Below are 27,797 nucleotides of genomic sequence, written 5' to 3'. Positions count from 1 at the left end.
CCTGTTAAAACCCTGGTTGTAAGCCCACCTGAAAAAAGCATTGATGTCCTTTGTTGTCAACAACTCTACATGCTTTTGCCCTGACATTTTTAGTACGGTTTGTAGGCACTTACTGTATTGAAACGTAGTGTTGCTCGCAAAGCTTTTTTTTGCCATATCTAACAGAACCATGTGTCAGGGTCTGGAATTTCTGTAGGCAGAATATCACTGCACGCACCCGTGTTTGAGGTGCTTGAATGAGGTTGCGCATACCGGCCCCGGCCGTTTGGCATTGATGCAGATTTTTCTATTCTTCCAGAATCTCCCTGCAGTCTCTTGGGATCGGTGTCATTTCCTTCCGGCGTGAGGAGCCATTTCTTGAAACTTTATCCACTGAAGGCGAGATAAAAGCATCTGCAATGTTATTATCTGCACCTTCAATGTGTTTTGCTCTGACAACGATGTTCTCATACAGCGTGATTTTTGTGATGGCTCTTTGGATTTTGAGTAACAAATGGTATTTGGTCGTTCTAGTGTTGATAATCCCCACACCACTGCCATGTTGTCAGACCATGCAGTAAATTCAGTTCACCCATGGTGCCATCTCTTGTTGGTGCCTTTCCTGCTTCCTTCCCGCCCTGCCTGGGTGCTTAACACCTCTTTGAAATGAAGGGCAAGGTGTTGTTTAACACCTTGCCCTTCTTTCTTCTTTTCCCGAGCCGGCGACTGCATGTCGCCATGTTGGTGGGGAGAGGGGGAGCGCTGCCCCGTTCGTTGGGGATGTTGCTCACCCCTGTCCTATGCCTAGCTGCCATGGGGCACGGGTTACCCGGCTTCGCTTGGTGCCTGCAGCATTGCCCAGAACTTTGGAGGAGATATATGAATAAGAGTGTGGCAGTCCCCAGAGGAAGGCAACTGGGGAGTGCAGGAGAAGTAACAAACGAATAAAGAATGGAAGCACCGATGTGGAAAGTGTGCACAGAAGGATCGGAGTATATATTCTCGAGGCAGCATATAAATACAGGAAACTGATAAGAAGCTAATTAACAGAATGGTCGCTACCACCAGATACGGGCGGAAGCGGTATATACATTGGTGGGGAGTTGACACCCAGATGCCAGGATCGAAAGGGAAGGACACTCTGGCTAGAGCCAATCCCCAGGGGTTTAAGAAGGACAATTGGAGTGCTGTTGGAGGCAGCGAGGTGAGGACACATTAGGGGTCGGGAAAGATGATTGAAGGGAAGAAAGCGGGCTCCCAGGAGCGTGCAGAGATGTCTCTCAGGAAGACCTTAAGGAATGCCTCAATTGACAAGGAGGGGTCGAATAACTAATACGTTCAAGGAGTAGTTTACATCCTTGCAGGATGAATTGAGAACCTCCCTGACCGAAGTCAAAGGGGAAGTGAAGACATTGGGAGAGAGGGTGGATGTGACTGAAAAGGATTTGGCGGACATGTCGGAGGAGGCACGTCATAACTGTTGGATTATGTGGCTAGCGTCTCCCGTAACTTAATTGCAGGAAGAAGACCTGGCAAATCATTCACGCCGGTCAAATATTCGAGTGAAGGGTCTGAGTGAATTGGTACTGGACATGGATCTAAAAAGCACTATTCAACAATGATTTGGGAACCTATTGATGGGTACACAGCCAGAAGATATTGGGATTGACTGGGTGCATGGAGTGGGGCCCAGGAGAAGGGAGTTGGGACTGAGAGATGAACTGGTTGTCCTCAGTTTGTATGGCGTACAAGAGAATATTTGGAGAGCAGCAAGAACCAAAGGGAATGTTAGCGAATGGGGTATAAATACAGCTGTTTCAGGACCATGCCATGGCAACATTGCAAAAGAGGAGGGGTATGGGCCAGGTGATGCAGGCTCTCATTCCAAAAGAACAGCATCGCATTACAAGATGGGCAGAGGGCCTATCCCTGTTGAACTTGAAGGAAGGGGAAGGCCACGGAGAGAGACGATCAAGGCCCTCATATCTGCGAGGGCAGAGGCTGTGGGACTGGTCTATGGTGCAGGAGAAGTTGGGTGGAAGGAGGGCAAGACTGAAATGTCATTTGGGAAGAGGGCAGGGGGAGAAGCAGAGGGGCGGGGGGATTCTCATAGATGGAAGGGGGGCAAGTCAAAGGAAGAAGGGGGATGTGTGAACATTGGTGGTGGGGGAGGTTGGGACAGATTACTTAGCCCGGAGTGGAGAACTGGTGAGTACTGTTTTGGAATCGATGGGAGATGTTAGGGTACTTCCCAATGGGTGTTACCTCTGGTATTTTCATGGGCCAAAGATTTGGGGATGGTCCCCAAGGGTATCGTAGGTTCTTCGGCCTGGTCCTGAGATGGTTTGGGAAGGTGGGGGTGGCGGGGAGGGTGGGGAGAGTGACGGTTAGGAGGGGTTGTTTGTGGGTGTTGGGGGAGAGGTTGGAGAGGGGGTGCAAGGGCAGGTGAAGGGTGAAACGAGCTGGGGTTTAGGAGCCAAAACAGATGGTGTTAAATGCTTTACATTCAAAGTCTTGTCATATAATGTGAGGGGCTTAAATTCCCCAGTGAAACATAAAAAGGTGGAAGCCCTAGTGAGAAGGCAAAAGGCGCATGTTATGTTCCAAAAAACACGTATGAAGAAAGCTGACACATCTGCTATGAGATGGCTGCAATTTTCCCAGACTTATCAATCCAATGCAATAGGGAACACTTCAGGGATCCTGATAGGGTAAAAAAAAACATTGGGGGACAAGATTATACAGACTCAAGCGGCTGGGGAGGGGAGATATATTTTGGTAATAGTGCAACCGAAACTTGGAGAAGTTACCATGGCAACAGTATACACACCCAATTCAGGACAGGATAGTTTTTTGTGGGAGGTGGCAACAATATTGGAGCGCTTTGCAAGAGGGAGAGATTTTACTCACAGGAGACTTTTAACTTGGCGTGGGATCCCATCAAGGACAGGAGTGGGGGGTTGAGGGGGGGGTCAGCACCCACATCACGGGCTCTGAAGGAAAGCTTTGATACTCTGACTTTACGAGATGCCTGGCGGACTAGGAATGGAGATGAGTAGTTATGCTTGGTTCTCCCATGTCTATGAATCACTGTCAAGAATAGACTGTGTGGGTATCTGGCAGGTTGATGGGAGAGGTGTGGACTGGGGGAAGTTTAAGTGGGAACAATATAATTGTCCAATCATGCCCCATTATTGTCTGTGACCATTATTGATGAAGGGTCGCAAAGTGGGCTGTGGGCTTGGACATTCCCGGGGGAATTGCTGAATGATGAGGCAATGGCAGAGGTGATTGGGGACAAAATAGATGGTTACTTCTCCACTAATGACAACCAACACGCCTCAACGGAGAGGATCTGGGATGCCTTTAAGGCTGTAATGCGAGGGGAGCTCAAGTTCAGCGGGAGAAATGAGCAATGGAAAAGGATTTAGAGGCCCAATTGAGGGACACCCAGTATGGCATAGCTAAGTGTAGAACGAAGTACCTGCAAGTTCGAAGCAGTTGCTGCAAACCTGCAGGGCAGAGAGATTATTGTTAGTGACTAAGCAGAGTTATTATATACGGTCCAACAAGGCGGATAAGCTGCTGGCTCGGCAGCTCGAGGTATCGGAGAAGGCTTGGACGGCCCTCAAGTTCTAGAGGGGATTGGAGACCTATTTGGTGGGCGTTCTCGGCTATGGGAACGTTCTGGGAGGAGATCACTGCTCAGATCAAGACAATTATATACCCCTTGATGATTTGACACCAAGGGAATGGGTGTGTGACGTTCAATTTGGAGTTCGCCTACCCTCTAGGGCTCACAGCAAAGCCCTCATGCTAATGATAATAGCGGCATGGTTGGTTATAGCGAAATGTTGGAAACAAAAACGGCCCCAACGATGAGGGATTGGCTGTTTATTGTGGGGCTTTATGGCAATGGAATGGATGACCTATAATTTGCATGGGGAAGTTTAAGGAACTCATGGTGGCAACAGTAAAGACAGACAAGTGAGCATAGTTAAGGGTGTTTATTGAACTTTATAATGGAGATGAATGCCTACTCTGAACCTGAATCTAAAATAGGAGCAAACTTCGACCATTAAATAATAAGTCAGTCCTAGTAGTATCTTGTCAAATAAAAAGGGCCTATACTAAAAAAGATAACTATTGCCAATCCTTGCTACTAACTTACGAAAAAAACATGTTGTAGGATAATGTTCACCAGAAAAGAAAAGTGATCACAAAATAAGTCAGGATGGTAAGGCTAGGTCTCCCTTCCCCATGTTTGAAGCACATGACTCTTGAGCACAGCACACTCCTTAGCCTTGTCAGCACGAGGTTCACAGTTTCGTTCAACGATATCAATACCTTCAGAGGCTGTGTCCTTATTGCAAAAGTCTCTTGCTTTAGAAGGCCTGTGGTGTTTTGCAAAGGCAAACAAACAAAAAGTTCTCTTAGTGGTCTTGCACCTCAGGCGATGGTTCTTTGCCCCCAGGATCTCCCACCGGGCTCGGATCCTCCTCACAATTTGGGCCGCCCTCCGTCGGGTTCACTACGGCCTCTCTAACAGTTAATGTATTTCTAATACAGTTCATGTATTGCTCCTTCTCATCAAAAAGCGGGGTGTTTTTTCTTATAGCTTTCTTTCGGCATCCCTCTGTCAGGTTCACACTTGCCTTTCTTCAAAAAGATTACTCTGTTGCATTAGCATGTCGGTGCAGTGATGGTTTTTCACCCCTGGATCTCCCTCTTCTGGGCTCAGTCTTGTTGAATGTTTGCTTCCCTCAATCGGGTTCTGTACGGTTTTTGTCAACTCAATTTCACTTCTGGCATGCACAAATCTTTGGTTCACTGTGGACATCCCTCTTTCGGGGTTCACCTTTGTCAACACACTGTTCATTGGGACGTTTACGCTTCGCCCCATTCCATCGGCATCCCTCTGTTTGGTTCACTCTTGCCAACTTTATATTTCCTTCTATTTTCTTATGATGCAGGATTCACTTCCCTTGGGTTTTTACTGGTTTGTCAGTTTTGACGTTCGAGGGGATTTTACTATACCCCTGTATGACCACTTCGACCTTTTCCTTGCGTCTCTCCTATGACCTTCTGGTTTTTGTAGTTTCATATCGGGTCCCGGTCAGAGCCTTTCAAATGAGCACCCACATGGCGCTAGACCCCTCGGCACAAGGACCTCAACTGGGCTTTATTTTAAAGTTCAAAGTCAAATTCCTTGTGTTCAAAATGGTGCTACTTGCAACCTTGGGCTCAATACAGTTCGGTTTACTATCCGCTTCCTCCGACTAACCTGCTGTGCTGAACCCTTTGCCGTCTTTGTTCTTTGGAGTCGAGGATAGTACCACGGTAGCCAGCCTGCCTCTCCGCCTGCATTATCAATGCGGGAGGCCCCCGTGTACCATTGACATCTGCTGCTCTGCACGCCAGCTGTAACTGCCGGTCTTAAGATTTCTCTTTCGAAGGCTTTGCAGGTCGGAGTTGAAAAGGTCAAGGGCAATTCCCCTTTGTCGTCCTTCCAGCTCTCTCAGCCTTTTGTCTCCGTTTGAACTGCCATTTTGGTGTAGCTGTGTACTCCTGCATTGGCCTTGCTTGAAGTGTGGTTTTGTGCTCTACCTCTTATCCCTCTGGGGAAGGTAAAGAGCTGTCAGGTGTGCATGATTATCAATTGCCTGACTGTGCCTCACCTGTGTGTTGGGACATGTCGGGTAAACGGCTCTGGTGTTAGTCCGTTGGTCCGGTTCAGTGTAAAAGTGTTGGGCAGGAAAATGGACTGGGGGGGTAGAGCTTCTAAATATCCTACAGGGTAGGGAAAAGGTGTTACAGGGAAGGGGATACCGCATCTCAACCCAGAGTCCCACTTCCGCTCCCGAAGAACCCTCGTCCAGGTGATCCTCCCCCGCTGGTCCACCCCGAGGAACTGGATCCAATAACAATGGCCGTGTCCTGGCCACCTTGACGACAGATCCCCGGGGACTAGTAAGTGAGACACCCTTGCGTTTCACACAGACGCTAGTAAATTCCAAAAAGAATGGGCAATGGTCTTGGACTTCCTTAAAGGGGACTTTGTACGCCAGCGGTTCCCACACAACTTGCAAATATTGGACGTTATGTAACCAAATGTAATCCACCAGAGATGTGGAATGAACCGTGTTACTTGCTTTGCCGGGGAGGGGAGAGTTTGGGGGGTGGGGGTTAATGGTTTATTTAAATGCCAGTAAAAATGTTTTTTTTTTAAAACCCTACATTTTATGTGGTTCACATTATCCTAGCAAAATCTGTATACCACTATCCTAATCTGCTCTTAAAACCCATGTACACATACGTATCACCCCTCCAGCCTTGACCGTGTTTGACCCAGACTGATGGAATAACTACCAGCCTAATACCAGCTTACCTTTCATTAAAATCCTTCTGGAAAAACGGTCCTGCAGATATAGTAATTTTACACATTCGTGACCTGCTGCACAAGCATCAAATCTGCAACTCTTGAAGTATTAATCTTGACGTGCTTACTACTGTAGACCAGTCTCTAAGCGTGGGACCAGGATTCAAACCTGTGTTGATCTGCATTGTCCTGCTTGCAAGACCAATGCGTTGCCCCCCAGCTATTCTCCCGGCCCAAGTATTGGGCGATGGGCTTCATATTCTAGCCCTTCCTTCTAGTTTTACTTGCTTTATCCTCTGTCTATGATCAGTGCTCCATGATTCCACCCTGTCAATATGGCAGGTACTAAAGTGGTTTGGCTCATATCTGGTGCACAGGCATCAAATTGTCACGGTTCGGTACAATCTTACACCCCTGCCACTTCCTTGTGGCGCTCCCCAGGGTTCTATTTTGTATCTGATAATCATTGTTGACCCGCTGGGTGGCATGGTCTCAAAACACAAGGGGATTTTTTTACCAGTGTGTCCGACGCCAAGATTTATTGGCTAAGCAGCGCGTACTCTTGCCCATTCCTAAACTATCCATAGCCTGAACCATTAACTAAGCCTGTTCCATCCCAATTCCTTTTTTCTGGAACTCTTTGCTAGCCGATGTTTGACTGCCAACTCCCCTTCTTGCTTTCGGAAAGAAATTGAAAACGTTCCTGTTTTCCTGTAACAACCCGTTCTTGGTCCTTACCCTTACCACGCCTTGCTCCTGTTCTGAGCTCCAATACTCTTGTATCAGGTTTTGTGCATTATAAAAATACCCAAACAAATGCATGCTGATGTAACACCATTTATTTTTATTTATTAGTTTTTGTTTTTATAACGTGCCTAATACGATGCCGGAGTTCGGTTTCTAAGTGCGGATCCAGGATTCAAACCTTGGTTGCTCTGCGGTCTTGCTTCCGAGACCAGTGTATTGCCCCTGTACTATCCATGTCCCCGATTGTTCCTTGCATATAAGGGTATTGTGTGTGTGTCCGTAAGGTTGAGCTGAATCAAGGGTTAGCTTGACATTCATCTCATGCATGAAGGGGAGATGTAACAGGAGTATTGAATGCACAGGGTCGGGCCGGGTAGGAAATGGGCCGGAACGGCACTCCAGCAAAGTTTATCTTTCTCGCAGTGCTTCTCTATCCCCAAGCCCAGGGGCAATTCCAGGAAAACTCTCTGACAGAACTGTTCTGAAGCAGAGTTTTTTTTGCCTGCACGAGCAGTCCGCGCTTCAACAGCAGACTGCTTTTCAGAAGACTTGGCACTGGAGAGTGAATACAGAAAAAGCCAAAGCCTCACATACTGTGTTGCAGCTGTTCAAACTGGTGTATATATGTGTTGCAATCACGTCAATGTTTTGTTAGGGTGCGTATTGTGACCAATCAGAACAGCAGAGTCCAACTTCCCATTATTCACACAAAAGGTTATCTTGGTGAATCACTGTGAAACGTGTTTCAAATTTTAAATTGTTCCCATAGTGCACCTGGCTTTTGTGCAAATTGCCAAAATTGGGTTCTACGAAGAGATGCTGTGTTGCGTGACTTGGCCCTTGGCCCCAACCTCTCCTCGCCCCGCCAAGGAGGTGGGTGGGGGGGGGTTAGCCAAGTAAATGTCCCAGGCCTGCACTGGGTACAAAGGTGTGAGGGATCTCCCACAGCAAGGCAGAGATTGTATCTTCGAGATGCACGTACTTGAGTCTGCTTTTACGTCTGGAAGGCTTCAACGGAGACCTCCAATTAAAGTGGCTGAGGTTTGGTCTAGTACAGCCGGCTGGTGCCGGTGAGGTCCAGCTGAGATACTACTGACCCTCTACACCATCAACTCCACTTTGCTTTATCCATTGGCCCACAGCTTGGAGTACCTGGCCTGGTTTTCAGCTTCACCTCACTGATGAGGCCCAACAAGGCTGAAACACGTGTATGGGGTTGCTGTTGGTACTCTTGTTCAGAGAGGAATTGCCATAGCATTTCGGTGCTGGACTGCCCATTTGGGCGGGACAAAGACTGATATGCAAATGGATATTTTCCATCTGTGAAAGGTACAGTGAGCAAAAAGCGATAGCTGCAAACTCTCATCTCAGAACAGGTTATCATGCCATGTTCTTTCTGGAGAGGAGCGCCTGCTACCTTTTTTGAAATACTGGTTTTCAGTCAGCCAATGATTGGTGAAACGTTAAATGCAGCTGTGACTACTTGGTGATCGCCAGCTGGTAAAGCATTTGCCAAAAGTGGCCCAGGCACCAGCTGTCTTGATGTTTTTAGCCATTGCTCGAAGAGGGCCCACATCTTCACTGAGCAGGGTCAGCCGCAAATGGCTGCCTAGCTCTGTAGAGCAGATGGGGTCGCTTTTTCCTTGTCCAGGGGTAGGAAAGAGGTGCAGACTTCTCGGCTTCTGCAGCTCCCTCCACTCCCACTCCCCCCCCCCCCCCCCCACCCCTCCCACTCGCCCAGTGTTTTCAGCAGGGGTGTCGCTAGGTCTGGAAAAGACCTGGGGCTACGCTAATGTCAGACTGTCGGGACTGGGGGCTAGCTAGCCTTTTGGTTGTAGCTCCTGAGATTCATTCTGGGGCTACAACTAAAAGACCTGGGGCTTTAGCCCCCATAGCCCCCCCCCCTGCATAGCGATGCCTCTGGTTTTCAGGCAGGAAAGTGGTGCGTGCTAGGCCGGTCCGATAGCACAGCGAGTAGAGCGCTCGCTTTGACATCAGTGCAAAGCCTGCTGAAGCAGGTTTGAATCCCCGCAGGGCCAAACTCAGCCTTTCATCCTTCCGAGGTCGATAAATGAGCAACACCCACCGTGAGTAATAATAAGCAGCGCTCAGATACCCGAGGGTTCGTAGCGCTATATAAATGCTAAATCAGGTAAATCCGTCTGGATCCTCGTGCTCGGTGAATGGAAAGTTGGCTTGTCATGTTGGCCAATCTGCGGAAGGCAGCAGCAAGACCCTGGTGGTGGCAGTTGTGTGGGTACACATCCTCGTCCCCCCAAAAAAAGGCAAAGGGTGCTTTTTGATGTGTAAAAAATGGAGTTGTGCCTCCTTGAAATCCTAAACACATATTTTTTTTTTGTAAGTTTTTTTAAAAAATTTTTTTTAAAGCATAATGCAGTTTGCCACCAACGACGGCTTTGAAGTAACAAATCCAATATATGGTAAAAGTCATAGCTGGGTTCACAGGCAACCAAGTCAATCCCCAAGTCTATTTCTTTGATCTCTTGTCTTTTTTTTCTGGCGCTGGGGCAGACACGTGTGAATTGGAGAGTGCTAATGTCCCCTTTCCCTGACCAGTCACAGCTCACCAGGAAGGCGCCATAAGCAGCCCGAAGCCCCTCATTTTGTGTATTGTACACAGTAAATGCCTGCACCACATAAGCCTGAGACAGTGTAATGCATGCACACTAGAACATTTGATTCAGAAGGTGCTTGTGTGAAACAATTCTGTGATGTGAACACAAGTAGGGCAGTACACAGAGATGTCTGCTTGTCATTTCGAGAATAAGTGGTGTTTAAAATGTAACTCAACAAGGAAAGGGGGTGTTTTAAAGAAAATGGAATGTAGCATGGGTACAACTTTAAACTGAGTGTGCCACCACCGGGGCAAGACTTCCTACGTATGCCCCATACCCCCTGAGTACTGGATCACCTCTGATTGCGAGCTAAAGTCCAGCTGGAGGATAGTGGGGAACCAATACTATTCTTCGGGTGCAGCCTGATGGGTCAGTTCTAGGCCATGTCAGCCCATGACGCGGCTTTTGTGGGAGGGGCATAGGAGCGGTTAGTCCAAAGGCGTGTAGTTTTGGAAATGTTGAATGGGGCACTTTCAGGTGTCGCGTAGTTTGTATAGGAGCAGTGGGTAGAGATATCTGTTTGCATATCTTCAAATCTCGCTGCCTCAACTCCGCTGCTTCTACGATGAACAATGCGGGTGCGCTTGGCTGGATCTAGACAGGGGGTCTTATTCTTTCCTACAGATTTAATGTGTTTTTAAACATGAAAGCCTTTGCTGCCCCCTTGTGATTAGACTGGGCACTGCCTAAGGATTTTTTAAAATCTGTATTACAGTGGAACTAAAGCGCATTCACTAGTGCCTCCTTCAACCTCAAACATTTGCATGTAGAGCTCCCCTCTGACCCTTTTCTTCTCTTGCCGGATCACAAACTAAAAGTGACACATCGGTTTGGTGCATGCCTTTTGCGACAGTTGTGCGCATGTTACTTGTGGGGCCCGTAGTCTGGTCACCACTTCTCTGCTTTCAAATGGCTGCTCCCTCTGAAGGTTGGTCCAAAAAAAAAAAATAGCAAACTTGTCCGCAAAATTACTTCCTTACCAATGGTTAACCTTTGAACACGCCATAGGTTAGAGGGCCCTGATCGTGCATTTATTCAAGGCTGCCACGAGTACCATAATCCACAGCCCAAAAGCAGCGTTAATTCCTGACTCTTAGCGAGCATTTCATGCACGTGCGCCCATAGAGGAGTTCACAGTGGGGAATAGAATTACTTTTTATATAGTTAAAAAAAATATATATATCTCCCCATGGTTTATCTATTGTGTGAAAACAAATCTACTTTGAGTCTAAAAGGCATATCTGTGAAATTAACACTTCTCTGCACCTAAAAAGCCATGTAAATGAAAGTACGCATTTTTGCCTTAAATGTACTTTTTATTTCAGGCGCCAGAATTAAAGCTCCTGGCTTTGCCAATTCTCTGCTGGTAATACTCCCGCAAACCCTATCTGTGAGGATTTGTTGCTGTCAGAATGGGGGAAAGAGAGTGTGTGTGTGTGTCTGTCATGTTTGATACTCCTACGTCCTGTTGCCTGTCCTGCATTCTGATTGGCTGTTATACGGGGGGCGTGGCCTAGCCTCATGCGGTGAGGACGGAGATCTGCCTGGGGTCCCACCGTGATCCTACATGATCCTACTGTGGCCCTGAAATGCCAGATGATCACCTTTCTTTACAATATTCCGAATCGCACCATAGCGATGGCACTCTGAGCTCTAGTCTGACAAAAATCGGAGCCTGTGGGACTTGGTAAGCTCCGACCATGGTGCCGCAAGATTTGGGGTGAAATCTTAATTGCACCGGAAGAAAATAGACATTGCCCTACTCCAAGAAACTCATTTACTGTCAGAAGACCATACAAGGTAGTCAACCACTGGGGGGGGGCTGGGCTCTGGAGCCTCATTCTCTAAATTGGAGAGGGGTGTTTTTGTGGCTGGACGGGAGCCTGCCCATCCAGCTATTGGAATTTGACAAGGATAGGGAGGACTGCTACTTGATCCTAAGGGGATACCTGGGTAATAGAGAAATTTGCATTGTGACTCCTACTTCCCAAAATCACTTGATCCCGACTATTATCTCCAAGCGTGCCACGTCTTTTTGCGGGTGGTGACTTAAATTGTGTTCGAGATATCACACTAGATGGAACTTCCCTACCCCCAAAGATGGCCCCTCCCTGGCCACCAATGCCCTGAACGCTGTGCTGTTTGACTTGGACCTGGTCAGTGTTTTGAGAAAATTATGCCCGGGAGTTAGGGGATACTCTTTTCTACTCGCCCCCCTACAAATTGCACAGCAGAATAGACTACTTCTTCGCAGGAACTGAACCTGAGTTCATGCGTGCAGAATACATGGGCCACACCGTGTCCGACCACGTGTCCTCACATGGCAGCTTGGTAACCCTAGAACCCCATCCCTACATGGTGCATGCCCACAGACGCCCTGAGGGACCCTCTGTTTAAGGAGACATTGCGCAAAACCCTAGTAAATTACATGAAAGACAACATTGGTAGTGTAAACATCTGGCGAGTGATCTAGAAAACAATGATGATGGTGGTGGTGGTCATAGGGGAGGTTATTGCTAGTGCCGGGGTCATCTGAAGGAAACTGTGGGCGGAACTGGAGACACTGGAAAAGGAGAACTACTTTGGAGTCCTTAAAACCTGGTCGGCTGAAGCTGAACTAGCAGAGATTTGATCTTGTTGTCTGCTAGCCAAGGAGAGGCTCTCCCAGTTTGACTATGCCATACGTGTAGCCCGGATGCACGCAGAGGGGGGGGGGGGACAAATGGAGAAGCTTGTTAGCCTGGCAATGTAAACGGGAACAACCCAGGGCCTCGACTACAGTGATGCATGACGACCGTGGCATCCTGTGGCGGTCCCAGACTGCCATTATGAAATCTTTACTAATTCTTATACCCAACTCTACAAACCTGAAACTCGAATACCCCCTGCTGAAATAGCTGAGGCTCTTTCAATCATCCGATTCCTGAGGCTCTCCAGCGACTAAAGAGCGTTCCCTGATCAAACTATTACAGTGGAAGATATTGGTGAGGCGATTGTCTCCATTTCCACTGGCAAAGCGCCAGGTAGTGATGGCCTCCTGGCGGAAATTTACAAAGCATATTGCACCACCCTTGCCCGAGTGCTGCTAAGTCTTCAAGGAGGCATATCTATCTTTAAATGTATAGAGCGCAAAAGCAGCGTAGGGGCATCGAGGTGCTGTTACAAGGAAACAACTATTACATGGAGCATACATGAAGTTTGTGGCAAACATTGTACCAATTACATACATACAGCTCTGTATTGGCGTGTGGTACATTACTTGTGGTACGCTAAGCTGTTACAAGGAAAACAGCTTAGTTACATGAGCGCATATAGAGGTGTAACATGTGGCAAACAGTGTACTAATTACATACATAGAGCTCCGTATTTGCGTGTGGCATGTTACGTGAGTTACATTAAGCTCAGCTAGTTAAGTTCAAGCAAATCGTGTTTTGATGGCTTTGGCACGGCACACCTCAGCCTGTGTACTGGCTGTGTACTGGGAGTGGATGGTTGCTGTGCTACAGGGATTTGGGTTCGAAGAGAACTTAATTTGATGGGTGACGCTACTGTACACCTCACCAACAGCAAGAGTTACATGGTGATAGCAAATTTCAGAACCTTGGAACATAGTGGTACACACCAGAGGTGCCCCCTCTCACCCATGCTTTATATATTAGCACTAGAGCCAATAGCAGTATACCTACGCCAAGAGTACATGGAGGCGGGCATGAACATAGCTGGGTCCCTGCATCTTATATCGTTATATGCAGATGAAGTTCTGCTTTACTTATGTGAGCCACAACATAACCTTCCCATCGTACTGGAAGTCCTTGATGACTTTGCGGTGCTCCCTGTAATCAATTTTAGTAAACGGAAAGCTTGCCTTTTCCTTTTGGCGGGGCTACATGGGGAGATGGGGGTGCGCTGGGAGACCCACTCCTTCCGGTACTTGGGGATCCAGATCACACATACACACCCTGGAACACACATGCACAGCACACTCAGGGTTGCTGAAGGTGTGAAGAAGTCAATGATGTTCTGGTCCCACCGACCGCTCTCTCCTACGGGTAGCGTAGCATTAGTCAAGATGATAGTCCTTCCCAGATTTTTGTACGGTTTCAGAAACGTCCATGACCACATTCCGCCTGCATTTTTCCCGTTATCTTGACGGACTCCTTGGAGATTTTCTATGGGGCCTTAAAAGGCACAAGCTAGCACTTAGCACATTGTGCTTTCCCTATAAGGAGGGTTGTGCCTTCCCTTTAAGGAGGGTGAGGTGCAACTGTCCAAGCTGGAGCTCTGTGGCTGCGCAGCTCAGCTTTGCTGCTAAATGACTGTTGGGCAACTACACACCTGAGACTGAACTACTCCAAACTTTGGTGAGACCTGCTCACCTCAAAGAGATCTTGTGGCTCCTGGATAGCTATATTGACACCTGACCACTGATTGTGCACTTAGGTAGCCAGATCTGGATTAGAACCCTTCAACTACTCCACTCACGGCACCCCTACTCACCAAATGTCCCACTAATGGGTGATGTATGGACACGGATGGAAGATTTAGGTACTGTAAGGTACTGGGCGTATACACCTGGGGCGACCTGTATGAGAATGGTAAGTTCAGGGACTTGGACAGCCTGATACAACGGGAGGGCTTTCCCGAGGGCCAATCTGAGGCACATGAGGGTAAAGAAGGTGGCCAGAACCAACTGGGAAGAATGACTCGCTGAACCACCCTTTCTTGGCCCTGATGTATGCCTTGGGTGATGGCTGGAAGTCTGTTTCTAGACTCTATGAATGTCTGATGGATAAGACCAGTGCCTGATACGCTAAGTTAAGGTCACGTTGGGAGACAGACCTTGGCTGTGACATCACTGTCAAACAGTGGGAACTGGCCATAGCTTTCACAAAGAACGTATGTCGAAATGGATGATTTCGATTAATACAGGTCAATGTGCTCCACCGCACATATGATGCCCCAGTAGAGTGGCCAAATTCAACACCAAAGCTCAGTCGACCTGCTCCTGGTGCAATCGGGAAGAGGCTGATCTAAGACACATGATATGAAAATGCAATAAAGTACAAACCCTCTGCTCACGTATTAAACAGGCCTGCACAGATGCTGGGGTTGTTTCGATGTCAATGGACTGCGCTTTAATGTTTATTAGGCGTTCATCCAAGACCAAGCAAATACAACCATGTTACTAAACTTATGGACCTTGCTTGTATACTTGCCAAACGGTGCCTGGCCATGGCGTGGAAAATAAAACCAGGCCCCCAATGCGAAGCATGGTGCAGGGACTTTGAGACCTGGTCCCAAGCAGAAACTAAAGTGTGGCTTGGCGTGTTGCAAACACATGAAGGGGACCTCAACACTAATTTTTAAGCCTGGAGAAAGCGGATTATAGCGATGTTTCATCCATCAGATGATAAACTGCCCTAAATGCAAAATCACTGTTAAGTTTGCCTATTCTAGTGAATAGATGAAACACCTAGTCTTCCCCCCCACTCCCACGTAAAATTGTGATCAATACATGCTGTACAATAACAATGCATAGCCCCTACTGCCACCTGATCTGGAATATTTCCAAATTGAATACGAAAAGCATGCAAGCCTTTATCTGTTTAATGTTCGCTCTACCACTGTTACTTGTAACATTTGCTTGCCAAGTCCACATTGGCATTATTTCGCTGTAACATTGTACTCTGTATGCTTGACATGTGCCTTGTGGGCTGTTAGCGTTACAAATGCATCAATAAAAACATTTTAAAATAAACTCATGGGCAGCCTCTATCTTTCATTGTTCTATTTGCTTTCTTTCACATGTTCCCTCCATGCTGCCCATGAGTTTATTTTAAAATGTGTGTGTGTGTGATATATATATGCCTGTGGTGGCAGTGGGTGCCAAGGCAAGTGCTGGGAGTGGGCTGAGGCTGAAGGCGATTGGGTGTGAGAGGCCACGGCCCAGGAAGACACATAAGGGGCCTGGTCACTAATCTCAGCAACTGTGGGGTTTAGCAGAGGAGGGGGGAAGGGAAGGAGGTGAAAAGGAAGGACTTGAGCATCTGGAATTTGAGAGTGTTTAGGGCTGGAGAGATGCAGTCCCTGGGCTTGAGGCCAAGGATAAGTGCAGCCCTATTCTGGATTAGCTGGTGGAGTCGTAGAAAAGAGGGTAGATTAAGGAAAAGGCTATTGCAGTAGCCTAGCCTAGAGAGAACCGGAGCTCTAGAGACATTGAGCTTCTGGGGGGAAGTGAGGAAAGGAAGAATTCCTTTGAGGTGATGGAGTAGAAAGTGGACAACTTATACAGGGAGGAAGCCCGGTATACAATTGACTAAGAAAGGTTAGCAATGTATACTTTGTCTATGTCCGGGAGGACAAAATTCCATATATATAAAGGGAGACAAAGCTATAGTGTAGATGCCAGAAATACAGAACAACAAAGCTAAAGTGCTTCGAAAAGGGGACCAGTCACAGTTAAAAGATAAGTATCGGGTTTTAATAGTAAATCATAGAGGTTAAAACAGCCAATTAAATGAAGTGGTCCACGGTACAAAACTTAAGATATCCAATGAAAGACAAACAAGAACAGGAGTTACGTGACAAGCTTGGATAGCTAGTAAAAACAATGTATCAAAAGAACACAAATGGGTACATATAAAACATATAATCTAGTACCCTACTTCAGTTAGGATCAATGTGTCATAAATTTAAATCTCTGGTTACAATACAGAGAGATATCTCGACATGTTTTTGTTCCTCAAGGCAAGTATGGAACACAGATGCTATGAAATTTTCACTGTTAGTAGTATCACTCCAATTGTGACTTGGTTACGTTGTCAATTTTTTTCCCTCCTGATGAATGTTCCATACTTGCCTTGAGGAACAGAAACATGTCGAGATATCTCTCTGTATTGTAACCAGAGATTTAAATTTGACACATTGATCCTAACTGAAGTAGGGGGCTACATTATATGTTTTATATGTACCCATTTGTGTTCTTTTGATACATTGTTTTTACTAGCTATCCAAGCTTGTCACGTAACTCCTGTTCTTGTTTGTCTTTCATTGGATATCTTAAGTTTTGTACCGTGGACCACTTCATTTAATTGGCTGTTTTAACCTCTATGATTTACTATTAAAACCCGATACTTATCTTTTAACTGTGACTGGTCCCCTTTTCGAAGCACTTTAGCTTTGTTGTTCTGTATTTCTGGCATCTACACTATAGCTTTGTCTCTCTCTCTCTCTATATATATATATATATATATATATATATATATATATATATATATATATATAGAAAGTGGGCCTTCTTGGCAAGGTCCTGAATGTGAGGGAGGGAGGAAAGAAAGAGGAGTTGAAGATGACACCAAGGTTTCTGGCTTCAGATGAAAAAGGGAGAGAGCCCATAGAAGATGGCCAGAGTGAGGGGAAGGAGGAGGGAGAGTATGGATATATTTTATTTCCACACAAGTGTTTCAGGGCGCGACCTGGATAATATTAACATCTACTCTGCAGTTAACTCACTCAAAGTGAACACCTCTAAAACCAAGATTAGGGTGTTTACACAACAGGAGCTGATTGGAAATTGAAGGGCACCCCCATTGACGTTGTTACCCAGTATATGTATCTTGGAGTAATTTTTGACACAAAACTCACAAGTGCTGTTAATTTGAACAAACTCAAGGTTTGAAGAGCACAAATGTGGAGGGTGGGGGGGTGCATCTGATCCCTTGCTCCCAAGGGAGGTCACTCTGTCGGAACCCTGGTCATATTGTATTCTATGGAAATGTTACATATTAGTTCTGATGCTGCTTAGGTATGGGCCTTGGGTTCTTTGGAGGCTGTTTCCAAACTTGAAATTGCAATTTTAAAGAGGATTTTAAGATTACCTTGGTTTCATCAGAAATGTTTTATCTGGAGTATGACCGATTTCCGATTAGAGAGCGCATCATGTTAAACTGACTGACGTTGTGTTGGAAGCTAGCACACAGCCAGACAAACGCTCATGGGGTTGCTGTTCAAGGTGTTCTCAACCAAAGTTGTTTTCATGCAGTCCTCTACCTTAGGAACCATTAAGGGGATAACCGATACATGGACTAAGATCTCTAGGGGACCTCTTTAGAGATGAATCTCCACCTTTACGAAAGAACCATGAGGGCCTCCATGAATATCCCCGATCAGTATTTGGCCACTAAATCAATTGCCGAATGGTTTATCTCATGTATATCTGATAGACAGCTGGTACCTTCCTTCATTCAGAATTGTATTGGTAATCATTTGTTTTGGGACTACATGCTTTTAAAATTTTATGCAGTTGAATCTTTTGAGATCACTGTGGGATGGCACAAGATCCCAAGAAGAAATGGATTTTGTGTCGAGCTAGAATCGGAATCAGTCCGTCATCATCTTTGAGTGTAGTGCAAAGGCAGAACTATGATCAAAAGCTACCTGAGCGGCAGGCTTCGACAAGTCCGTTACATCTGATGTTCTTTGGGAAATGTTCACGCTTGGAACAAACTAGGGATGTAATATCTTTTTTTCTAAATTGTGGGAAGAGATTTATGAAATAATATTGGTTTTATATGTATAAATGTGTTTATTTTCCCTTTTCGGTTTTAACAAAAGCCATCAATTGATGGTGATGAAATGATGATGTGAAATGTATTAAGTTAATTATTTACCTGTATAATACTGATATATATATATATATTTTTAAAAAGAGTGAGCAGGGCTCCCAATTGGAAGGATCTGAGTCTTGCTGGCATTGAGGCACAGATCGTTGGAAACGCACCAGGGCTGGAGGGCAGATAGGCAGTCAGTAAAGATGGAAGTAGTAAGGAGAGGCTCAAAGGGGAGTTTGACGAAGAGTTGTCTCATCTGCATAACCTGTCATGACTAGAAGCGGACACCCCCATCCCTGCGCATATGTTTACTGTGAATGCAACAATGTAAAATTTCAACATTCCAATTTCACCCCACATTTATATGTGGGGGTGGGGTAACGCAAATAATACACATTAAGGGGACTGTGTGGGTCCCCCTTCTGCATATATATAAATGGGGTGAAAAGGGAGTGGGGGGTAAACGAAATTCAACGTTTTTGTAATTCGCAGTACAATATTTGCATTGACCACAGATCAGACTAGAAGATGTGAGAAGCGGCATACATTGGAGAAAAAAAACTGCCAGATGCGCGCAGCTGCTTCCAATCTCAAGTGCTAGAAGCCTTCTTGATTTTTTTATTTTATTTTTTTTAATTTTTTTTGTTGCTTCAAATGTTTCTTTATCTGGGCCTCCTGCAGCTATAACCCAGGAAACTGGGTTCTAAGGCATCCCTTTGCTTGTAATGTTTGGGTCAAGGCCGTCCCTGGGCTCTGCACCTTGCAAAGCTCTACATTGGGCCATTCAAACCACGCTCCCGTTCCACCAATTGACATTCCTGCTTACCTCGGGCATCGGTGGCTCATCAGACACTCATCCCTTACAAGAGCTCTGCAAGGTAACTATGGGGGCTACTCCTCATGCTTTTTAAAAAATACTCCGCAATGTCCACAACCGTAGCCCACTATCACTAATATTTTGTTGACTAAAGAGTAGTCTCTCTACGTTCTCTGCGTTATCTTCCACATTCCAATCTTGCTTCAGTCTCCATAGAGTGTGGAGGACGGGCGAGAACAGGATGAAGATATGATATGGCATTTGTAATGTGCCTACCTATACACAAGTTTTTCAAGGCGCGACGAGGCAGGGGAGGGGGAACAGAGGGAAGACAGACAACGATCTTACTAGACCAGGTGTCATTTAGATCGCGCAATGGAAGGGAAAGGGAAAAAGTGCGTGGGGAAGGGAAAGTGCAGTTCATGGGATAATAAAATAAGATAAATAATTTTAAAAAAAGCGGCCAGCTGGTGGCAAGTGCAGGGTGAGTGTAGACATAAGTGCTGGTGGGGGGACTGTAGGCATACAGAAAACAGTCCCCAGACGCAGGGGTTACCAGGGAGGTAGTGCAGGCTTCAACTTGCAGGGCTTGGGCCTGAAAACAAGGGTGTCCAGGTAACAAGTGCGGTCACAGTATCAGCCAGGAATTCAGCAAGGGAGAGGGGGGAGAGAAGGCAGAAGCCAAGAGGAAGGTTTTAGGGTGTTTCCGGAACTGAAGATGGTTCTCAAGTTTCAGGGAGGCTGTTCCAGAGGGAGGCCCCAGCCAAAGAGAGATCTACCACCAACTCGTTGCTTGGAGAAGCGACTGACCCTGAGGGAGTTGGAGGCGGATGAGCGAAGAGCTTGAGAAGGAAGATATTTAGGAAGAGAGAGTTGAAGGTATTGAGGCCCCAGAATGCCTTGTGGACGATGCAGATGGTTTTGAACTTAATCCTCAAAGCCACTGGGGGCCAGTGCAGACATTTCAGTCCCAGAGAGATACGATCCCTGGGGTTGAGGCCAAGGACAAGACTTGCAGTCCTGTGCTGGATGAGTTGCTGAGGGCGGAGAGTAGAAGCAGGCAGATTTAGAAAGAGGCTGTTGCAATAGTCCAGTCCAGAGAGAACCAGAGCTCTGGAGACGGTGAGCTTCTGGGCGAAGGAGAGGAAAGGAAGAATACCTCTGAGGAGGTGCAGCTGGTAGTTTGACTTCTGAGACATCAGAGATGTGAGGAGAGAAAGAGAGTGTGGAGTCGAAGATGAACCCAAGGTTTTTAGCCTTGCAGGAAGTGGGCCAAGAGGCCGGCCAGAGAGCTGCAGGAAAGGAGGGAGTGGGTGTGCCGATAAGGAGAATCTCAGTCTTACTGGCATTAAGGCATGGGTCATTGGCGGCACACCACTCCTGGATAGCAGATAGTCCGAGATGAGGGACAGGGAAGAGGTGGCCGAAGGTAGCCTGAAAATGAGCGGAGTGTCATCTGCATAGCACTGAAAGTTGAGGCAGAGAGCGGCAATGCGGTGGGCAAGGAGTGCCAGGTATTTGTTGAACAGCCAGGGAGAGAGTTTAGACCCCACAGGCAGAGAAAAAGATAGCAAAGATGAAGGATCCAAGTTGGACCTGGGAGGGGGGATGTCGGTCAGAGAGAAAGGAAGTCAGCCACGCCAGGGCCTGTCCAGTGATACCCAGGTTATCACGGAGACAATTTAGCAGGATGGCATGGTTGACGGCTTCAAAGGCGGAAGAGAGATCGAGCAAGATGAGGACACAGAGGGGGTATTAGAGTCGAGTTAGGAGAGCAGGTCTTCACAGATGTTTAGGAGCGCAGTTTCTGTGCTTCTGGCAGCTCTGAAGCCAGACTGATGGTCATGAAGACCACCAATAGATTCAGTGTGGAGATTAAGCTGGGAGATGGGCAGTTTCTCCAGGAGCTTGCCCAGGAAGGGAGTGATGGAGATTGGGCGATAGTTAGCCGGGCAGGAGGGATCGGCAGAGTGTTTATTAAGAAGAGGGTGCACAAGGGAGTGCTTCAGGTAGGATCGGAAGACTCAAGAGGTGAAGGAGTGGTTGCAGAAGTCAGCCAGGGCAGGAGCCAGGCTGTCAATGTGGTCCTTGATGGTTTTGGAGGAACATGGGTGAACCTGTTTTGACGAGACTTTCATAGATTGGACTTGTCTAAAAACCTCGTCTGCGGAGACCAGGGGAAAGGCAGAGAAGGAGGGAGGAGAGGTGGCTGCAGGAGGGCCAGAGGAAGAGCAGGGAGTGTCGGGAGGCGAGAGGAAGAGAGTGAGGACAGGATGTCCTGAGTTTTAGAGATTAAGTGAGAAGCTAGTGCCGTGCAGAGGGCCTGGGAAGGGACAGGAGAGGTAGAGACTGTGGCAGGTTTTGCCAGTTCTTTGCAGATTTTAAAGAGTTCAGCCGAGGAGTAATTTAGTCACCCACCCTAGGACCTACTGTGGTCCACAATTTCCCCCATGCCGCTCCCAGATACCGCCTCATCACCATTTCAACTCCTGTACTAGAAAATGTTAGATGTGGGTGTGTCAAACACCTTGTTTGTCCAAATTCCCAACACTTTTCACTGGAAATTGAGTTTTCACTCCCGGCGAGCTGTGGAAGCAATATCAATCAGCACGGCAGGGACAGGGGGGGTTCAAAAGGTGCTTTGAGAGTGTATGGCATGTGACTTTTCCTAAATTTGACCAATCAGAATTGCAAGATCCTCAAACTGTTGGATTGGTTACACTTTTTTGTGTGTGGGTGGGGGGGTTGTGGTTGTGGTGGTGGTTGGGGGCGGTGGGGGGTGTGTGTTTGTGTGTGGGGGGGTAACCCAGTTTTAAAATCACCATACGTTGTTGCAGAATCAATATGGTGTTAGCTGGTTATAAATCTATGCCACGCATGTGAGTTTTATTTTATTTTTTCCATGCGTAATCCTTCTCCAACTCCTCTCTACAGGTCTTTCAGGGGAGGTGCAGACCTACTGCGAGACAGAAGAGAACTGTGGCTGGCCGCACCTGCGAGAGGTGAACTTCCCACACCGCGTGCTGACCGAACCCACCATCACCTTGGGCGTGTCCAGCCTCAGCGCCCAGGGTTCCGTGGGCGTCTCTGTGAAAGCCATCGACATTACAGACTCCGGCTTTAAGATCCAGATCAGCAACATTGGAGACCACCACCTGTCCTCAGTCAGGGTGACCTGGATGCTGTGCGCCTAAGCGCACGTCCCAAAAACTGTGTGGATGCGGTGGCACCAAAAGGCTACCACGATTAACAGGCAATAATTGGGAGAAGCATATTTTAGGGAAAAGTTTTTTTATATTTATATATTTTGTACAAATGTAAAACCTCTGGTAAGAGGTGCTCCGTTGTGTCTGACTAGCTCATTTTGGTACAGACGTAATCTGTAGAGTTTCTGCCGCATCTGTAAGTATTTCCAGAATGGGATCCTGGAATTTTCATTGAGGGGGGGAAATTGGAACTGGCAATAATGATCACTATGCATAAAGTTCCAGATCACGGAATGTCCCGTGCGGTACCTGTCTGCCTGCATTCGCTGCTAGACTAGGGTGACCAGATTTTGAAAATAAAAAACCGGTACAGGCCTCAAACATGTAATTACGTTTAGCGCCATCATTCCATTCATACCCCACATTGCCCCCCCCCCCCCCCCTGTCCCACTGGGAATGATCGCCCATAAAGATCAATACAATTTCCATAACTTCTCTGCCTTTCTTATCCATTCCCGTGGCGCAATCAGTAAATGCATGCGGCAGAGAACAGAAACGTTGGGGGTTTGAGCCTACCCTGGGGTGAAAGAGCAGAAATATGGTACAAAAGAGAAGCATAGCTGCAAAAGAGACCACTGAAAGCAAGAAAACTGTTTATTATCAACAACCTTTTCCAAAAGCCGGGACAAGATCAAGAACTCTCAGGACAAAGGGGCGTGGGGGGGTCTAGATCTAGGGCGGTCCTGGCAAAACCGGGACGTGTCGTCACCCTGTACTAGTAATATCCACACCAAAGCACTAACTATTCCCTGGCGCTGCCCCTTTATCTCCATTGGATAGCGCTTTCTCGATGTGTCTCGGGCACCAGTGCAGTGCGCTATATGTTGAGGCTGGGACCCGACATTTAGGTGCCGTGGCTGTTGGCTCTGCTTTAAAGGGTGGGACGTTTAAAATTCACAGCAGCTGCCAGGGAGCTAAGAGATTGATTGGGAGCAAGTGAGTGATTAATGTGCAGCGCTAGGAGGTATTTCTTTCTAGGCTGTTGATCCTTTAGGGTAATACAGGAGATTTGGAACCACGCATTAGCTTTCATAAAAGATGGGGTTATTGGGGAAAGGGAACCCTTTAGGTATCTCACACCTGCATGTGCCTTGTTCGCCTCCATCATTGTGGGGGAGGTACAGCCTGTATCGCACCTTTAGCTTCTGCCATGCTTTGAGCAGTCCAGACATTGAGGTACGAGTTAAAGGGCCGAGGCTGCTATTTGGGGGTGCTTTACGGCAATCTGAGCATCCTGTTAGGGATTTTGAAACCCACGTACAGATTCCTGTTGTGGTTTTCTTTTGTAGTAAAACCACGCCTCTGATGCTACTGTCTTTCAAGAGGGATTTGCCAAGTATGTGTGCTTTATTTCCCCACACGGTTTTATTATCCCTAATTATAGATCGCATAAAACTCTGGCTGTGTTTCAGAAGTCTCATAATGGCCCCCGGCATGTAAGCCAAAGCGTTCCCACATGCATTTTCAGAGAATATGGGCCCTTGTGATGTCCTCCTATTTATACAGGGTGGCTCTTTGCACGCATTTTGTATTTGATCCACCACCCTTTCAGAATGCATGCAACATTTTACTTGACTGCAGGGGTATTGCTAGGTCTGGAAAAGGTCCGGGGCTATGCGCATTTTGGGACTGGCGGGACTGGGGGGGCTAGCTAACATTTTTGGTTGTAACCCCCTGAGCTGCTATCTGGGGCTACAACCAAAAGACCCAAGGCTATAACCCCTTTAGCCCCCCCCCTCCCCAGCAATGCCCCTGCTTGACTGAGATAGGAACATATGTTGGGTGGGCCATTTTTCAGAGTGCATAAAGTGTTCGTCACTCAGGACTGATGGGTCCTACCCTAGCTGCTGCCAGGCATCCGTGTGGTGGTGTCATCCTGGTGCGTTTCCAAGACCTGCAGGCCAGAATATGTCATGTTGTATCTTGCAAGTAAAAGTTAATGGACAAAGAATAAGATGCATTGAATCAAAAACATTAAGCCAAGGAAGATCTCAGTCCGCGGCATAGCGTGGGATATCAGCTTTGTAGTAATAGCTTAACATTTAGTGGAAAACCAATCAGCTTTGACTTTTGTGTAGGAATGGAATGGGCATAATCGTACTACTGGGCTATTGGATGGAGCAGCTACAGGAACTGTCCGAGTACCTGAGCATATAATGGCCGTTATCAGACAATGCCTATCTAATACCTATACATAAGCCAAAACGTTTGACTTTGCCGGTTTTTAATAAGATTTCGGTTTAAGGAACAAATGCAGGGACATACACTATTGCTTATAAATGGAATGGCTAAAGGGAAATCTGGGGACGGAGTGTTTTATTGCACCAGGAGCTCGTGTACAGCAGAAAATCAGCCATTAAGGCTCAACTATGACTGTCCCTATGCACTACTTAGTTTAGTTACTGCATCATGGCACTAGCTCAGAGATTGCAGGAGGGTGGCTGTGGGCAGGTATTGGGTGCATCTGGTCATGGGGATTAGCATAGCAATCGGCAGTCAGTGGGTGGGTAAATAACCAAGCGCCGCCCACAGGCTGTGTCACTTCTCACATCTGATCTACCTCATCTGTACCCCAAGCAATAATTTTACTTGGTAGCCAAAACAGAAAATGCGCACTGCGAAAGAGAGACTGATGGCTCAACATGAGATGGCCTGCTTTTGGTTAGATGTGGTTTGGAAAGCGCTTTTATTTACTTGATTTGCTCGCCTGCCAACCACCCTCCTCCTTTACTTTCTCGGTGATGGAGTAGGAATCTGGGCGCAATAAACGATTCTGACTAGTGGAGTAGAGTTGCAAAGAGGAGACTGGGGTATGAAATACGTCCATGTGCTCACCTGTTCTTTAGGGTTAGGCAGGGCTTAGGGGCTGATTTGTTGTTGTTAACCCATTGCTTGCTTGATTACTAAGGAGTCTGTCCATTGGGGCTGTGATCCATTTTATATTGGAGATACCACAATCAGTAGGAATTGATTCAGATCTCTCGACAAGGTGAATATTAGGCTTGCATTAGTGTTGAATAGCAGAATTATTCGGGGAAGGACATTTAGACGATTGCTTTCCTGCGTTGTCGCTTGGGCTGTGCACTAAAGAGTACATTTGAACTTTGCACCGCTGTAGATTTTTTTTTTTGTGTTGGTAGTATCTTTACACTTTTGCTCTTGTCTAACGAGTGGTACGCTGCTTATCTGTAGGACGGGTTACTTTCATTTCACACTAATTCAGTGTCATGTGAAAGAGTGCGCTTGCGTTTGAAGATCACGTGCCATCTGAGCAGCTTTGCAGCCGAAAGCTGAACCACTACTTGGAATGTTTGCAAATGTTGTGGCTGTGTGAATGGGGACATGTTACTATTCATGTTTTATATTTTAATTCACAGCAGGTACATGCCTCTCAAAGTGTTTCTCCTGACTTCTTGGGGGACTTTTAATCTGAGCAGCTTTGCAGCTGAATGCGAACTACTTGGAATTTTATTTTGTAGTACTTTGTAATTGGGAACTTTTTAAAATGTTTTATTTGAATTAAAAAATGATTACATGACAATACTAACCGTGTTTTTTTTTAAACCAGGAAACTGTGAACATTGTCTTCGTATATAGCACCTTTTTTTGAAAAATGAGATCACATTTTAAAATGTAAAATTTCATGACTTTCAACTTGACAATTCATGATCCTTGAAACAGTCTCTTTGCTTTTCTTGCCCGTTTTGTTTTGAGTTTATTCCCATGCACATGTTAGAAGGGTAGCATTATCGGATAGAGAGAGAGTCTGAGAGAGAACACAAGTGAAACATTGCTGGATAATGTCACCCAGTAAGCAGGAGCTACCATTGGTGAACGAGGAGCTGGTAGTAATGTACTGCAAATTGGACTTCTACAGGAGATGTAAACAATACTTTTTCGTCTATTTTTATATGATCGTGTATTTTAAACAACATCTTGATGTTCCTATGCTCCTTTACACAATTATTTTCTCTTTAAAATGGTTCTGTGGTACAAATTGGCCAAAATGGTCAGCAGCCATTAGTAGAGAAGAAAAGGATCCAAATAATTAGTGCCAAGCTGAACAGCGTTGTCTGGGGTGGCCAGCATTGGGAACCCTGTGTTCTTTTTATATATTTTTTTTTTTTTTTTTTTTACTCCAGTACTTTCTCGTACCACTATGTAAATTTTGCTGTGGAGTTCGTTTTGTAGATGTATCGAGTGTAAAGTTTTATTTTAAATGGAGTGGCGGAAGTGTTACTGTGATGTATTTTTGTGAATGGGGTGAACGAATGGTGTGATGGTTTCTGTAGCACAAGAAAACATGGATGTGTGTACGTCGTCTACGAGACAACCCTAAAATGATTGCATCGTCTCTGACGGGGACCTACTCCAAAACATGAAGAGTTCTGCGTATGTCTAACTAACCGCATGTATTGCAATAGTGCCTTGAGCTCCGGCCGTCAAAGTCACATAGTGGAAGCCATTTTACACCAGGTATCTGTAGTGTCCCGTTCAATGCACGAGTGTTGTGTAGTGAGACTCTGCCAAATCGTCCTCTATATTAGCCCCATAGGTAGTATATGATCTCCCTATACAGAGACCAACACCCATTTCCCTGCGAAACAGTAACCTAGCAATCTTAAAAGGAGAAAGATGACAATACTTCTTTTTATTCTGTTTTGAAAGCATGTGTCCTAGTGTTTTGAATGTTATTAATACAAATCCAAAATGTGGCCTTTAACTTCAATTTTCCTTACCTGTTGTACAATACAGATTGAAATAAATTCTATTTATTTATAGAATTTTTCATTGCAAAGTCTCATTTAAGACTAAGGACACGAGATGCAATACATAAAGCTAATTATGTACAGTACCTCTATATACAAAAAACAGGAGTTGCAAACAATCAGGAGAAAAATGGAGGCGAGTGGGCCAAGGGAAGGGATAAAGGTAAACAGTGAGCCAAACCTGCACAAAAGATACTCGTAATAATGTTAAAGATCTCGCACATAAATCATTGACTGAACCCCTTTTGCATTATAATCCTCTAGAGATTTTTTCCATGTGAAAAGCAACTTTTCCTTTGCAGATAATAAAACTATAGCATGCGTCCATTCTTCATGCAGTGACTTATCCAAAACTTCAATTTTTTTAAGATCATTTTCTTGGACATTATTAAAGCTCTGCACAACCAGTATAGTCTCATAAAATATTGGTGAAATATATGTTGAATCGGGAGACTATGGATAGACTCCACTATGTGCTCCATAGGGTGCAGTCTGAAAGGTGCAGTATCTGATTAAACAGATTGTTTGTTTATTAATTTGTATGGCGTGCCAAACCCAAGGGTAACTGGGCGCAACCGAGAGCAGAAAAACATGA

At 46.1% G+C, this 27,797-nt stretch overlaps 1 protein-coding gene across 1 annotated transcript in view; it reads left to right on the top strand.

Moving 5' to 3' along the window:
* The window catches only part of LOC138521083 (uncharacterized), a 116,764-nt gene extending 90,788 nt beyond the window's left edge, over window positions 1–25,976 (top strand). Inside the window, exon 5 of the mRNA XM_069633639.1 lies at window positions 22,102–25,976. Coding sequence (XP_069489740.1) covers window positions 22,102–22,361 — 260 coding nt within the window. The 3' untranslated portion in view covers window positions 22,362–25,976. The remainder of the gene's footprint in view (window positions 1–22,101) is intronic.
* The last annotated feature ends 1,821 nt before the right edge of the window (window positions 25,977–27,797 follow it).

This window comes from Ambystoma mexicanum, chromosome 13 (genome assembly GCF_040938575.1).
Source record: "Ambystoma mexicanum isolate Mex_15411 chromosome 13, UKY_AmexF1_1, whole genome shotgun sequence".
Taxonomy (NCBI): domain Eukaryota; kingdom Metazoa; phylum Chordata; class Amphibia; order Caudata; family Ambystomatidae; genus Ambystoma; species Ambystoma mexicanum.
The sequence above is the reverse complement of the archived record's forward strand: the minus strand, read 5'-3'. Positions and strand labels throughout refer to the sequence as shown.